This window comes from Aotus nancymaae, unplaced genomic scaffold (genome assembly GCF_030222135.1).
Source record: "Aotus nancymaae isolate 86718 unplaced genomic scaffold, 86718_ANA_hifiasm-v0.15.2.pri h1tg000008l, whole genome shotgun sequence".
In the NCBI taxonomy this organism is placed as follows: Eukaryota; Metazoa; Chordata; class Mammalia; order Primates; family Aotidae; genus Aotus; species Aotus nancymaae.
Genome location: NW_026988419.1, coordinates 36,354,690 through 36,368,916, shown reverse-complemented (window position 1 = coordinate 36,368,916; position 14,227 = coordinate 36,354,690). Strand labels below are relative to the sequence as shown.

Genomic DNA, 14,227 nt, shown 5'->3' with positions numbered 1-14,227 from the left:
AAAATTTAAAAATTAGCAGGGCATGGTGGTACATGCCTATAGTCCCAGCTACTTGGGAGGCTGAGGCGGGAGGACTGCTTGAGCCCAGGAGTTTGAGGCTGCAGTGAGCTATGGTCACGCCACTGAACTCCAGCCTGGACAACAGAGAGCTCAGGCCTCAAGCTGCTGAGTGTCCTCCATAGGATAATCAGTAATGATGCAAACCAGACCTGCCTTTGCACATTTTAAATGGCTGTGAAGCCACATCTCTGCAGCCTGCATAGTGCTGCTCTGGAATTCATAAATCATTCTCTACAGGATATAGATCATGACTTCCAAACTACAATCCCACATCCTGGGCAGGGGTCCAATAAGGGGGGTGGATGAGAGTGATGGAGAGTGTGACAATATTGCCAGGCACGTGCCGAGAGATGGGCACCTACCCTCAAGACAAAAAACACCATTCTCAGATCTGTGAAAAACCCACCAGTTTCCCTCCACCCCCAACCCCTGGCCCCTGATCAGTGAGCCAGAAACACTGTCAACGTTTAAAGAGTGGGCCACTGCTCTTTCCAGAACCAGGGTCCTTGGCGTCACAACCATGGCATTTGATTTCCAGATGCAGGTGGCCAGAAAAACCTTCATCACTGAATATTTGCCGATCTCATCCACAGTTAGCAAAACAGTGGCCTACAGGCTGGATTTGGCCCACAGATGTGTTTTCTTTGGCTTGCACGTTGTTAGGTCATCTTTTGGAACCAACGTTTAACAATTTAGAGATTTCCTGTATTTTCTCTTAAAAGCCTAAAAAGCCTGGGCCACACTGCGCCTGCATTCCTGTAGGGCTCTTGATGAGAGCTGAGCCATTCATCACTCGTGCTGACCGTGCACATCTATCATTTATGGGACCTGAGTGTGCCACCTCCACTCCCTGCAGTCTCTCTACTCCCAGCGGTTTCTGATTTAGGTCTCGTTTAGAAGGTGCCCAAGTCTCTAAGCTGGCAAAACATCTCAGTCCTTCATTCTCATATCAAATTATTTATTAAAAAGAAAAACATCAGGTAGGATATATGTAGGTAAGAAAAATAAATAAAAATCTAGAAGTTTGAAAGCTGGGCTACATAGTCTGTTTTCCTAATGTTAAGAGTATTAGGCATAATATAATCAAGCAGAAAAAAACTTGGAGAAGTTATTAAATTGATCATCCCAAGTTTTTGAGTGGAGCCATATTGAGTTTTAAAATATATTCTATTAAAAAAAAACAACAGTGCAACACTTCAACATACACACACACATGCATATACATAACAAGCTTACTATTGTTAATGTGGCTTATTTCTTTGAAAAGTTCCCTCAACATACAATGTCTTTGTTTTTTCTTACTTTTAATTCTTGAGATCCAAGAATTAATCCATCTGAATTAATTCCTGTAGTTGAGAACAGCAGCTGTAATAGGTTTCTCTCTTTTGTTTCCTATACATTTTTTGCCGACATAAGCTTAGCTTGCACCTCAAGATTTATTCCATTATATTCACAAAGCATCCCATTTTGAAATTGGAAAGAGTAAGGAAAATACACCAACCTACTTGGGTCAAATCCTATTAGAGCAAATAATAAACCTTAACAGCTTTACAAAATTATTTTTTGTATAAAATAGATGGATTAAAATAATCAACTTGGGGACAACTCAACTGTAAAAAGACATTTTTAAAACTACTGGAACAAAATAAAACGGAGCATGCATTGGATATTAAATGATATTGAGGCATCATTGTTAATTCTATTTGGTATGATAATGTGTGTGTCTCTATTAATGATACTTCAAAAAAAGAAATAAACATGGATTTGCTATCATGTGAGACTCACAACTCTTGGGACTATAGTCTTTCATAGTTGTAAGAGACTTTAAACATCACCTCGCCCAGGCGTGGAGAGGTTTCAATTTACATGCACTTCAATTTCATAATGCTATCTTCAGAAGAAATTTTGGTCTCTAAGATTCAAAGGAAAAAAAAAAATGCCATGAACCATTAGCAATGCTGGTCGGGTTGCAAGATAGGAGAATGGGGCTATATGTGCTACCATATTAATCACCTTTCAAACCTACAGTCCAGTGGTCTTTGAGGGAGCTTACTACTTGCCAATTCAACTCATTGCTTCTCTAGACAGCTCTGTCTATTATTTCTTATCTTTTGAATTAACATTTTATTTTCTATAGCTTACAACCACATGACATAATGACAAGTCTAGTCTAGTTCCACTGTAATTTAACAGTGTTAACTTAAACTATTTGGGGCCATTCTCTCGTCCTCCCCAAGTGTGAAACATCACCAGTTTCCCCAACCACTCTTCACATAGCATGGTTCCCTCCCCATCATCACCATCCACCATTTACAGGTGCCACTTTGTCCCTGTTCCAGCAAGGACACAATAAAAGTGTCCTCTTGACATCACATTGTTATAATATAATCCCCAAAATATCTTCATTGAATTCAAATTTTGGTTTGTAAAATCTTTGCCTTCCAAATTTTGAAATCAGATGCTATTCTCCATCTTAAGCTCTGTTTGGTTAGTCAAATGGAGGCTTCTAAAAATCTTTCTAGCTATCTGCCAAATCTGGGTCAATTTAAATGGATTTCTCAGAGTGTACAATGATCATCCCATATTTCCAGGCCCTGATATGCCACTAACCATAGAAACCAGAAAAAGACTCAGAGTGCCCCTCCTGACCCTTCAGTGGCTCCTCAAATCAATCTACAGATTTTCAATCTTACAGGGAGAATTTCCAGTCTTACAAATGATACCTGAGGGAAACTAACTAAGCTAGATGCTTTTCCTCTATTCAATATTTATCTATCCTCACTGAGAGAAATGAACTGTAAGCCACCACAAACTGGCTCAGCATAAGCAATAAAGTAGGGTTGATTTGTTCACTCAAATGTGCTATAAGGACTGAACTAGGTGAGTGAGCGAATGAGAGTGAATAAGATAGCGACCATGTCATCAAGCATATACCACTTCCCCTCAATGTATGTGGGAGATTGGTTCCAGGACTCCTGCATACACTGAAATCTGCACATGATCAAGTCCCGAGTTGGGCCTGCAGATTCCAAGTATATGAAAAGTCAGCCCTCCATGTATACAGGTTTCAGATCCCATGAGTATTGTCTTTTCAATCTACTTGTGGGTTGGAAAAAATCTGCATGTAAGTGGACCTACAAAGTTCAAAGCTGTGTTGTTCAAGGGTCAGCTACAGCTTCAAGCAGTAGTCAGAAGTGATTAATGAGGTACAAAGAACTGTGGGAGTTGAGGGTAAAAGTAGGTTTCTTTGGCTGGGTTGAGGAGGTGGTAGAGAAGACAGCAGAAAGGAAGTGAGAAATGGGACAACTTAATGGAGGAAGTAGTGGGTATGGAAGGACAGATGGAACTGGAAGAGTGGAGAAGTCAGAAAAGGGCGAGAGAACAGAACAAATTCCAGTGAGTCAAGTCATGTGGTTAGTTGGAGCATAGGGTTTATAAATACTATTGGGGGAAATAAAGTCTGGAAAAATACAGAGGCCAAGCTGAATGAGATGGCTTTCTATGTCAGGATCAGCTAATGAATGGGTGATTTACACCACAGAACATGTGACCCATCAAAAGACATGGAGAGGTGGGGGCAAGGGAAGATGAAAAACTTACAACCTAGGACAGAAAAGAAATTAAGTGACTAAATGGGGGGAGAGAAAGAAAAGCAAAGGGTAAGAAGACAAATATTGTCCTCCAAGTAACAGGTGGCTCCTGTTACTATTTATTTTCCTTCCTTGACATTTAAATGCATGGTTATCAGCTCCTTTTCCCTTTTGAAATGCACCTCCAGGCTTAGATCTCCAATTCCTATGTGTCCTCCATCTGTCTATGCCCTTTCTTAACAACCACTTCTCCTAAACTACCTAATCCATCCCCAGCAAAAATAGTCAGTATGAGTCATCCGCAAGGACAGTGGCAAGAGAAAAACATGACAAGAGGACATGCTGGATAGGAGTGTGGGGTCAAATGACCTTTGTACACACCTGAGGGAGGGAAAACAGGAAGCTATGGGGGAGTCTAAAGAGGGGTGAGTGGAACATAAGGGCCTATAGACCCCAAAAAGCAATTAACATCAACCTAAGGAACTCAGGGCCTCTTGTGTTCTCCCATCCATCCAACCACTCTTGTGTTCATTTCTCTCTCTCCCTCCATCCCCTGCTTCTCTGCTGCCACACATCCAGCAGCCCACAAAGGCAAAGCCAATTCCTATGGATCTCTCAAGCCTCGGGTTACACATCACTTTATCAGGTCCTCATGATTAACCTTCTCCCTACATAGCATCCTGGATTTTTTCTTTCAAACATGCATCACAATGTGATTTCTCATTTGTTGACTTCTCTGCTATATTGTAAGCTCTATCATGGAAAGGGCTGTCTTCTCACTGCTGTGTCCCTAGCACTGAGCAGAGTCTCAACTCAGTAAATGACTGTGGAATGAATAAGACATCTCCCAGACAAATAAGTGGCATCACTAGAATTCCCTAGAATTCTCTAAGGCCAAAAACTGGTGTGACCAAGATTGCTAACTATTCACCAAAATCCATGCATTCTGACTTTAGAGGGCACACAGATACACTAATTCCTCACCATCCCTTGTAGCTAGGTATGGCTGTGACTAAATTCTGGTCCATGGAATATAAGCAGAAGTGACGTATATCAATTCTAAGCTGACCCTTACAAATCCTTCCATGCTTTTCCTCCATGCTCTTTTTCCTTCTGGGCTGGCAGGATTGCACACAACCCCTATGGCGATCTTAGAGGTCACATGTTGCTACCTAGAATCCTGTTTGGAAAAGGACTACCTCTCTAATATGTTCATAAAGAAAACTAAACTTCATACATCATAATCCATCATACATTTAGGGGTCTATATGTGACAGTAGTTAACCTATTTAACTAATTCAGTGATAAATTACAACTGAAGTTAAGCTCCCTTAACCTTTACCAGCCAGCAACTGTTTGTCACTTTCCCAAAAAGAAATAAAGGCCATTCAGAGGCCAGTACAATCTTTTTTGGTATGTAGGACAGAACAAAAGTTACATTTGTCATGATCATTAGGAAAAGAGAGTAACCATGCCTCGGGCTTCCCTGGGCTTGGGCCACAGCCACAAAACAGGCTGGGTGGATTCCGGTGATGTCAGAACACTGGACAGGGAGCTTGCTTGCCTGGCCTCATCTCAGAAGTACAGGTCACAACCCGCAGGCCCTGGACAAATGCCCAACTGCCTTCTTGAGTAGTCTGTCCCTGGCCTCATCTGTGCTTACCTTGCAAAAATGTCACAAACCATTATCCTGTTCTCAATGCCAGCTGGGGAGAAGCTGCCAAAAGCTTTGGCAAAAGCCATACCAACCTGCACTGCCATGGAACAGTGGCTGCACCAAATGACTTGCCTTCTGAATAAAGCATTCAGCTGACCAGAGCGAGATACAACCTTAGACATAATCCACCTCCCTGTGGCAAAGCTCCTCTTACACTGAAGATGTATTTGACTACTTCTGTTGTTTCTACTTAACACTAGAGACTTTAAAGAGAACTCCCCTCCCTGGTGGACTTCAGTACTTTGCAATTGAATTACATTAAAAAGAATTAGTTGTATGTACTGTACTAATTGCTTGTTCAACTCAAGTCTAGGAAACTACTAAAAGGGTAAATCACCGACTAACTCTTTTTACCTTTCTTTATTGCAGGTTTGTTTGGGTCAAGACCTTTCAGATCCAGTGGTTCTTAATCTTTTGGGAGATTGATGAAATAGTTTGATCCATTGCACACAAAATATGTATATACTGCACATGTCTATTGCCTGTGACTTAAGAGGGCACACAGGATGCACAGTCTGCCCACTGATCCCAGACCCAGAGTCATGAACCTTTTAGGGCAAGGGTCAGCAAACTTACTCTAAAAAGACAGCTAGCAAATATCTTTGGCTTTGTGAGCCATATACAGTCTGTTTTACAACGAGTCAATTCTGCTGTTGCAGTGCAAAAGTAGCCACAGATAACACATAAATGATTGAGTATGGATGTGTTCCAATAAAACTGTATTTATGAACACCAGATTTGAATTTGTCATTTTCATGCGTCACAAAATGTTATTCTTCTCTTGATTTTTTTTCTCACTCACTTAAAAAATAAAAACCATTCTTAGCAGGAGACCTGCCAAAAAAAAAAAGTATGATGCACCACAGTTGCCAACCACTGCTGCAGGGCATGGGTTCTAAGGGTTCGTCACTTTGGGGAAAAAAATTGCATCTCTATTATCACTGACTTCCCCTAATTGGAATTTAGCATTTCCTTCCACTATGAATGTAGGCCATACCACAGCAGCAACATCAATAACTGTAATGCCATCACCAGCAGAAATCACAGGTATGTTCATATTGCATTAGAGTTATTGCAGACAACTCAAAATATTGATTATGCGCATCGCTATTTTTAAATTATGTCCATTCTTAGATTTTCTGTTGTATCTAGTTATTTAAACATGGTAGGGTTTGTTTTGTTTTTCTGTTTGTTTGTTTGTTTTGGGAGACAGGGTCTTACTGTCATCCAGGCTGGGTGCAGTGGCATGACCAAAGTTCACCACAGACTTGAACTCCTGGGCTCACCTCTGCCTCCCGAGTAGCTGGGATTACAGGTATGCATCACCACAGCCAGCTAATTTTTCTATTTTTTAGAGACAGGGTTTCACCATGTTGCCCAGGCTGGTCTCAAACTCCTGGGCTCAAGTAATCCACCCACTTCAGCCTTCCAAAATTCTGGGATTACAGACATGAGCCACTGTGCCCAGCCTAAATGTGTTACTTTTTAAAAGTACATAGATTTCCATATCACAAATTAGAGTTTTAATATTTGGATAACTGTATTTCAATAACTGATTTCCAGTGTAACCCTAGATATTTTATTTTGTGCATAGGGTTTAAGAACAGTGCCCTGAGAAACAGTCTGGAGCCTTCACCAGATACCAAGAGTCCATGGTACATAAAAGGTACGAGCTCTTTCCTGCTCCAGGCTAACAGGGCCTGAGTGGCAAAACCACAGCATCTCTTACCAGAGTATTCACATCTTCAGTTTTGTGGATAAGCATCCGGATCTCCTCTGGATCACCGCTGAAGATTGCCTGGACCAGTGGTGGCTGCAAACACAAGAGAATGGGAATCAGAACTAAAACTAACATATCTGATCACATAAAGATACAGATGGTAAGAAGAAGACTTGTTCCTTACAAGTTTATTCAACCATTATCAGTTGGCAGACAAAAATTCATCTGTTGCAAGCCCTAACCCTCAATGTGACTGTATTTGGAGATAGGGCCTTTAAGGAGAAAATTCAGATTAAATGAGGTCATAAGGTGCGGCCCTGAAGAGACACCAGAGTTCCTGTTCTCTCTCTCTTTCTTCTCTCTCACACAGGAGGAAAGGCCATGTGAAGACACAGTGAGAAGGTGGCTGTCTGTAAGCCAGGAAAAGAGGCCTTACCAGAAACTAACCCTGATCTTGGACTTCCAGCCTCCAGAACTGGGAGGAAAAAAATTTCTGTTGTTTAAGCCACCCAGTCCACAGTACTTTGTTATGGCAGTCTAGGCAAACTAAGACAGTTCCCTATGGTTCCTCCACTTCTTATTAAACAAAGTTCCTTGGTATCCTCAAATAATTCCATTCCTAGAGGATGCTAATGGCCATGTTTCTGGCCACTGGAACACTTTTGTGTCAATATTTGGAAAACCCTTGACATCATTCCCAAATGCCTCCCATAGCTTTAGCCCACAAGCACTGTCTTAAGCATGATTCCATCTGCGGCTTATTAAAAGTAAGTGGCACGATGGCAGGTTAGGGAAGAAGAGGCGGGGGTTACCAAACTCTTATTATTGAACTCATCTACCTTAAACAAGACCCCAACATGCAGTAGAAGGATCTATATCGTGTGATGGAAACATAGCTGAAAGAACAGCTAGCTGTGCTTGGGTAAGAAGCTGGGTGAAGATGAGGTTGTATCCAAAAACACTTAAGGAAGGCACCTTAATGAATAAGTATGAGTTGCTGACCGGGAAGGAAGGCATTTCAGGCAAACAGAGGGAGCACAGGTGTGCAAAGGTGTGGACGGGCAAAGAACCTGATATGTTAGAAATACAGCCATCAACCTAGTGACCAGAGTGTGGAGTAAAAGAGGAACAATGACAGGCTTTGGGGTTGACATTGGGCTTGCCCATATAGTAAAGGATCCTATTTGAAGTCAGTCTCACACTTGCCAGGCACATGTAAAATCCATGTCCACATGCTACTTGAGGGTGAGCACGATCATCGCTGCCCAACGTCCTCATGGGATTGTTATTAGGATCAAATGAGAAAGTGCATGAGAAAATCTCCCGTAACCAGACAACCCTACATAGATGTTTTCATTAAGAAATGTTTCGCAATGACAATATGCAGTAGTTGATAATTTTCTTTTAACCCTAAAATCCTTGGTAATTCATACACAAGCACACACACACACTCTCTCTCTCTCTCTCTCTCTCTCTCTCTCAAATTTCTAGAAATACATAGTCCTAGGAGTCAATTAGATGACAGCAGTTTCCCCAATGTGTCTGACCATGAGAATCATGAGAGATGCCTATTGAAACAACAGTCCCAGATCCCTTTCCTGAGGATTTAGTACATCTAGGGTGGGGACCTGCAGATCTAGACTTTAACAAGTACCCATCAATTCTTAGGAACTGGTGGCAAACACGGGCCTCAGGTGAAATCACTAGCATACTTTGACCTCTCCCTGTGATCTGCTGTTGGGAATCTGAGTTGTCATTTTCCCTATAAATGCTCTTTTCTCTTTCTGCCCTCCTGTTGTCTTTCTTACAGGTTGTGTTGCTATTTATTGCTTGTTTGGGGGACCAATATAAGTACTATCAGTAAGATAGAGTAGGATTCCTTAAGGAAACGCTATGTAAAAATGTCAAATTGCAGAATGGATATTTCAATGTGCCAGGAATTTGTCCATGGGTTTCTCCTCCACCATAAAAATTCCCAGCAAATGGACATAAGTATCCCCTTGTCTTTCCCCAAAACACCCTGTCAATCCTGCTTCTTGACAAGGTGTATGGATAGTTTCTGAACTTTCCAACAATTAAGTAGCAGGAAAGAAGTCTTGAAAAGAATACAAGTTTACTGCTAGTTCAGTCTTAGCTACTTGCTTTGCCTAAAGACAAGCAGATCCTTCCACACTCCCCCTCACTACCTGTTAACCAAGGCTCCGTTCGGGTTACATCTGCCCCATGGCAAGAACCACATTTCACACAAGACATAGAGTCAGACACAAATTCAGGGTTTCAACAAAAAAATACTGAATCTTGTTTATCTGCTCTGTAATTCTCCATCTGCTGTGCTCATGGCCAAACACTCATGTGTGCATTTCTGCCTTTTTGGACCTTAAGAGAAAACAAACAACAAACCTCCACAACCAGAGAACGATAAGTAGAGGCAGTGTCTGACAAGATTTTCATGTTAAATCAGGAGTGGTCAATCAACAGCTGCACAGTTAAGATTCCAAGGAACAAACCCAATCCATTAGTTAATGTACCGCTGCTTAGTCACTTTAAGGGAACACGGTAAGGTGAGCAAAGTCTCCCTGTCTCGAGTGCACAGAATACATACAAACATTCTGCTGCATTCACTCAGTCCTCACACTTCTGAAGAAAGGCAAGCGTTCCAAGCTACAGCCGGAATGTTCCCAAGGAGAGGCACCCCAACAAAGCTTCCAGAGAAGGACGCCAGCACAGTCCCTCAGCAGGAAGTGCTGCCTCTGAGACTAATGCTGCTAGAAGACATTTTATGGAGAATTGTCAATGCACAGAGTTCCCAACAGGCATTAGGAAGAAGAGACTAAGCTATCATTATAACCCTTCCAATACTGAAGTCACATATATGCATATATATGCTCCCAGGTACATACGCATACCTATCTACACTCATGCACGTATGCATACAGACACGTGTTGATTTGTATACAAACCCCTTCTATGCCCCAAAGAAAAGAAAAGCAGCTGTTCTCCATATCCCAAAGCCTTGCTATATGGACATCTCTAGCCTCAGCTGTGCCATGTGGCTACTGTGACAACGCCTTCACAGTTATGAATCTAAACATCATGGGATTTCAAACTAGAACTTCAGAGATAACATGTTTTGCTTCAACTGAAGCTGTGTGCTTGGATGGATATAATTATTGAACTAAACTACCAAGACTTTTGAGCAAGTAATATACATTTTTTAAATTATGACTACTTCTTTTTTCTCTCTCTCCGCACTACTAAAAACACGCCCAGAAAGCACCCTGGAATTCCCTTTTGTTGGAATTTTAATGTGATCCTGCTGTTCTGTTTTTCCCCAGGTAAACATTTAATCTAAGAAAAAATATTGGGAAAAAGATATATCTAAATACCATCTCTATTACATGATTCTTAAGACAGAGAAAATTCTAATTACAGTATTCTCGCTCATAAGTATCAAGGACACATACTCTGTTGTTCATTAATTTGGCAACCATTATAACCTTGGCAGCTTTTGCCTTAACTTAGAAGCAAAGTCCTACCTGCTCAAGAGCGCAGTCCTAAGCCTTGGCACATACAGATATTTCTTTTTCAAGTTTCACACATTTTAGCACTAGTACATATGACAGGAGTGCTTTGTGTACAGTAGGGTACAGAGTTGAATAAACACAAAATTGTAACAAGGGTCAAAAGTGAGAAAACCAAATAGTGGTAGGAAAAAAGGAGATTCAGATACCATGAAATCATTGATCATCATCCCCTAAAGAAATTTAAATTAAGAGAGGTACGCAGTGTTTTCAGCTTCAATTGCTAGACTTTTCTTAGCATGCTTAGCAGCTGCAAAATGATTGTCAGTGTCTCTGGTAGATTCAGAAGACAGAAGGACACTTCCTGGGCCAAATTAGGACCAAAGGCACAAGCGGGATTTGTTGTTCAGATGGGACCTGTCCTTGCCTTCAACATCACCAACAACTAGCCTCCTACCATCTTTTCAGGAGTGTTGATGGCTGCCTTCTAGATGATGACACTTGACCCCTCTAAGATAGAAGTGTGGAGCAGAAAGGCCCCTTGATCTTGGCAGCCATTATAAATTTTGCCGCTGATCTTGCTAACCCTGGGAACTGAAACCTAATCAGCTGAAAGCCACTTTCTCTATCCACATCCCCTATCAGCACATCCAGTAAAAATACTCTGTTTTTATTCTCACCCTGAAAACAAAGTGGAAAAACACCAGACTTCCAAAAATAAAATGCTAAATCTAATATGTACTAGGAATAGTTATTCTCAAACTTTGAAGTAGAGTTAAAATTCCACTAGGGGGAGCAAGATGGTAATTTGTTACCTGAGAGAGAAAAAGCAAAGGTTCAGGGTATGTAATTAAGAAAGTAAAGTAGCTGAAAAATCCACTTTACTAAAGGAATAAAAGAACTCAAGCTTCTGAAAGAGTTCTTAGTCATAAATAAACACACATACTACGCACATACTAAAACAAAACAAAACAAAAACCCACCAAACACAAAAAATTCCTATTGATCCCTGAGGGTTCAGGTGTTTAGAAAATAAGAATAAAGCTATCTAAAACCTAAGGTATCATTTTCATCATCTGTAAAATCCAATTCAATTATTATGTCAATTCCAATAAAAAAAATGCACTACTGATGTCATCAGACACAGCCTCCATTTAAGAATGAAGCCCATCGTGGGTTCTACAGAGAGCCAAGCTAGTTTAGAGTATGCATTCCATCTGGCTATGAAATTATCAATGCCCTCCTACATCCTGCAAAATCCCCTAAAATGAAATGAAACCACCATTTTGATTTTTGCTAAAACCACTGTCTAGTGCACTTCACTTTCCCTTTGTCAGAGCCGCATGCTCTGTACTAATGAATTGGTGTTGGAAGATAGGCAGAGTGACAGAGGCTGTCACTGAGCATCAGTAACTACAGTCAACAGTAATACACTCAAGCAGCATCCAGAGGTGCTCCAGCATTTCATTCCAGATCATGGCATGTGGCTTGTCTTTTTCTAATTAGATTGGGAAAATAGAGACTCCAAGTTCAAAAGAAAAACATTTTGCATTCCAATCAGAAATGGGTGTTGAGAATTAATCAATAGCCAAGAAGGAAAAAAAATCTGTCCCTCCTTGAGCATTCTGAGTACATATGTCATTAAAGTAAGATGGGAGTGTGTTATTAGTAGCTGATAGCTGATGCAGCAATAATCTGGTCATATGAAACCATCAACTTATATGAACAAGCTGAAACACTTCGTTAGGTAACAACTGTTTTTTGTAGGAGGCAGTGCTTGCATTTTTTCAGAAGGATAATAAAAATTTGTTCAAGTCACTAGATTTAATGAACAAAACTTGCTAGCTTGATTCATGTGGGTTCTGCTGTGTGATCTGCTGAGAGAATTTCATTGAGTTCTTCCTGAATATAGATCATCCTTTACTTGAGAAGTTCACTCCATCACAGAAAGGTAATGATGATCACATAATCAAAATCTGTTCCTCTTAAGTACCATAAGAACAATACAAAAATATATCGAGTCCTCATAAATACATTTTTTAAAAAAATCAGGGAGTGAGACAGGACTGAATGTCTGAAAATGTCTCCTACAAGCTATGCTGCAGAGTAAATATATATAATATTTTCCATTACTATTACAAACAGAAAAAAAACATAAAATTCCATGTAAGAGTCATATGCTCCCTCTAAGCAACATATTTGTTAACTCTATACTTAACATTATGAAAAAAACCATCTAATTAGAAAATGGAGAAAATTAATTTATTATCTAATCTTTTCCCAATGAAAATAACACATGGGTACTGACTATGAAATAGTTACTCAATAGTTACCAACTACCCCAATTACCCAATTTTTGGAACATTTAATCCTTTGTTGCTCCTTCCTTTCCTGAGATTCTATTTGGCTGTTTCTCTGCTCTTTAATACCAGTAGTTATCACCCTCACACAATCGCCAACCCAAAGTAAAATGAAATTCAACTTTGTTACTAGTGACACACAAAAAGGTAGGCAAAAGGAAATGATGAAATAACAGTATCAGTTAAATTGAAATTTGGAGGCAATGCTGATTTTTATTGAGCTCCTTTTTTCCATAGTAGAAAGGTTAATGCTACGGTATCAGACTGACCTACAATTAAATCCAAGCCATTTCCATTTCAGTTTTCTCATCTCTAAAATGGGGTTATAATAGACATTTTACAGATGTGTTTAAGAAACAGCATAATACATGCAACATCCCCAGTATCGCGTCAGATGCCTGGTGTGCACTCAATTAAAATAGTGATCATTGTTTACCAATGATCACTATTGGTAAAACTATTGGGCTTGTTAGCCCAAAAACCTTCACAGACAAGTACATTTATGTGCATCCTACAAAAGGAAAAATAAGGGATCTTGAAAGATTTCCTAAAAAATTACGGAGAAAATAAATTGAGTTAGGGTTATAACCCACTCAATACCACCTCTAAAGGAGAGAGGCCATGATACCGGGAGAGAAGTTTTTACAGGCAAGGGAGCGAAAATTAAACTGAGCATGACTTGGCCTTTGTTACACTGAGCAACCTCGAAAATGTCACACAGTCTCTCTGTACTCAGAAGTCTATGATGCCAACGACTCACTGAAATAATACATCATTTCTTGTTGACTAATCAAAACTTACCTGCATATATTCATGTCTTCTTGATGGGACTTGAAATTGTAATTTTACTACTTAAGGTTATCATAAACACATGTAATTACACCTTTCTTTTGTGATCTCCTGATGGACATAAAGGAAATGAATTCCCTGTTTGGAGCTGTGACAAAGTCTAACGATGTGCCTATTAGTGACAAAGTTTAGACTAGAACTTAGTTTTCCTGATTCTCCCAGCTCAGTACTTTCTCTCACATGTAATATAATATACATGATTCACGTTCAGAATTCAGCTTCAGTTTCAACATACCCCCTATGGAGAACTATTATACACTAAGGAAAAAGCTGCCATATATGAGATACATTCTCTCTCTCTCACAAAATGCATGAGTATATATATACATATATATATGTTTCTAGATATAGTGCCTTGCAGCAAAATAGCTAACAATAAAATAATCTTACCAAAAGAGAGAAAAAAAAGG

The 14,227-nt window shown here is 40.1% G+C and overlaps 1 protein-coding gene across 5 annotated transcripts in view; it reads right to left on the bottom strand.

Annotated features, from left to right (window-relative positions):
* The window catches only part of ANKRD44 (ankyrin repeat domain 44), a 348,906-nt gene that overhangs the window by 215,731 nt on the left and 118,948 nt on the right, over positions 1 to 14,227 (bottom strand). For all 5 annotated transcript variants that reach the window (XM_021667764.2, XM_021667769.2, XM_021667768.2 and 2 more), the window contains exon 2: positions 7,097 to 7,180. In XM_021667764.2, the coding sequence (XP_021523439.1) occupies positions 7,097 to 7,180 (84 nt within the window). The remainder of the gene's footprint in view (positions 1 to 7,096; positions 7,181 to 14,227) is intronic.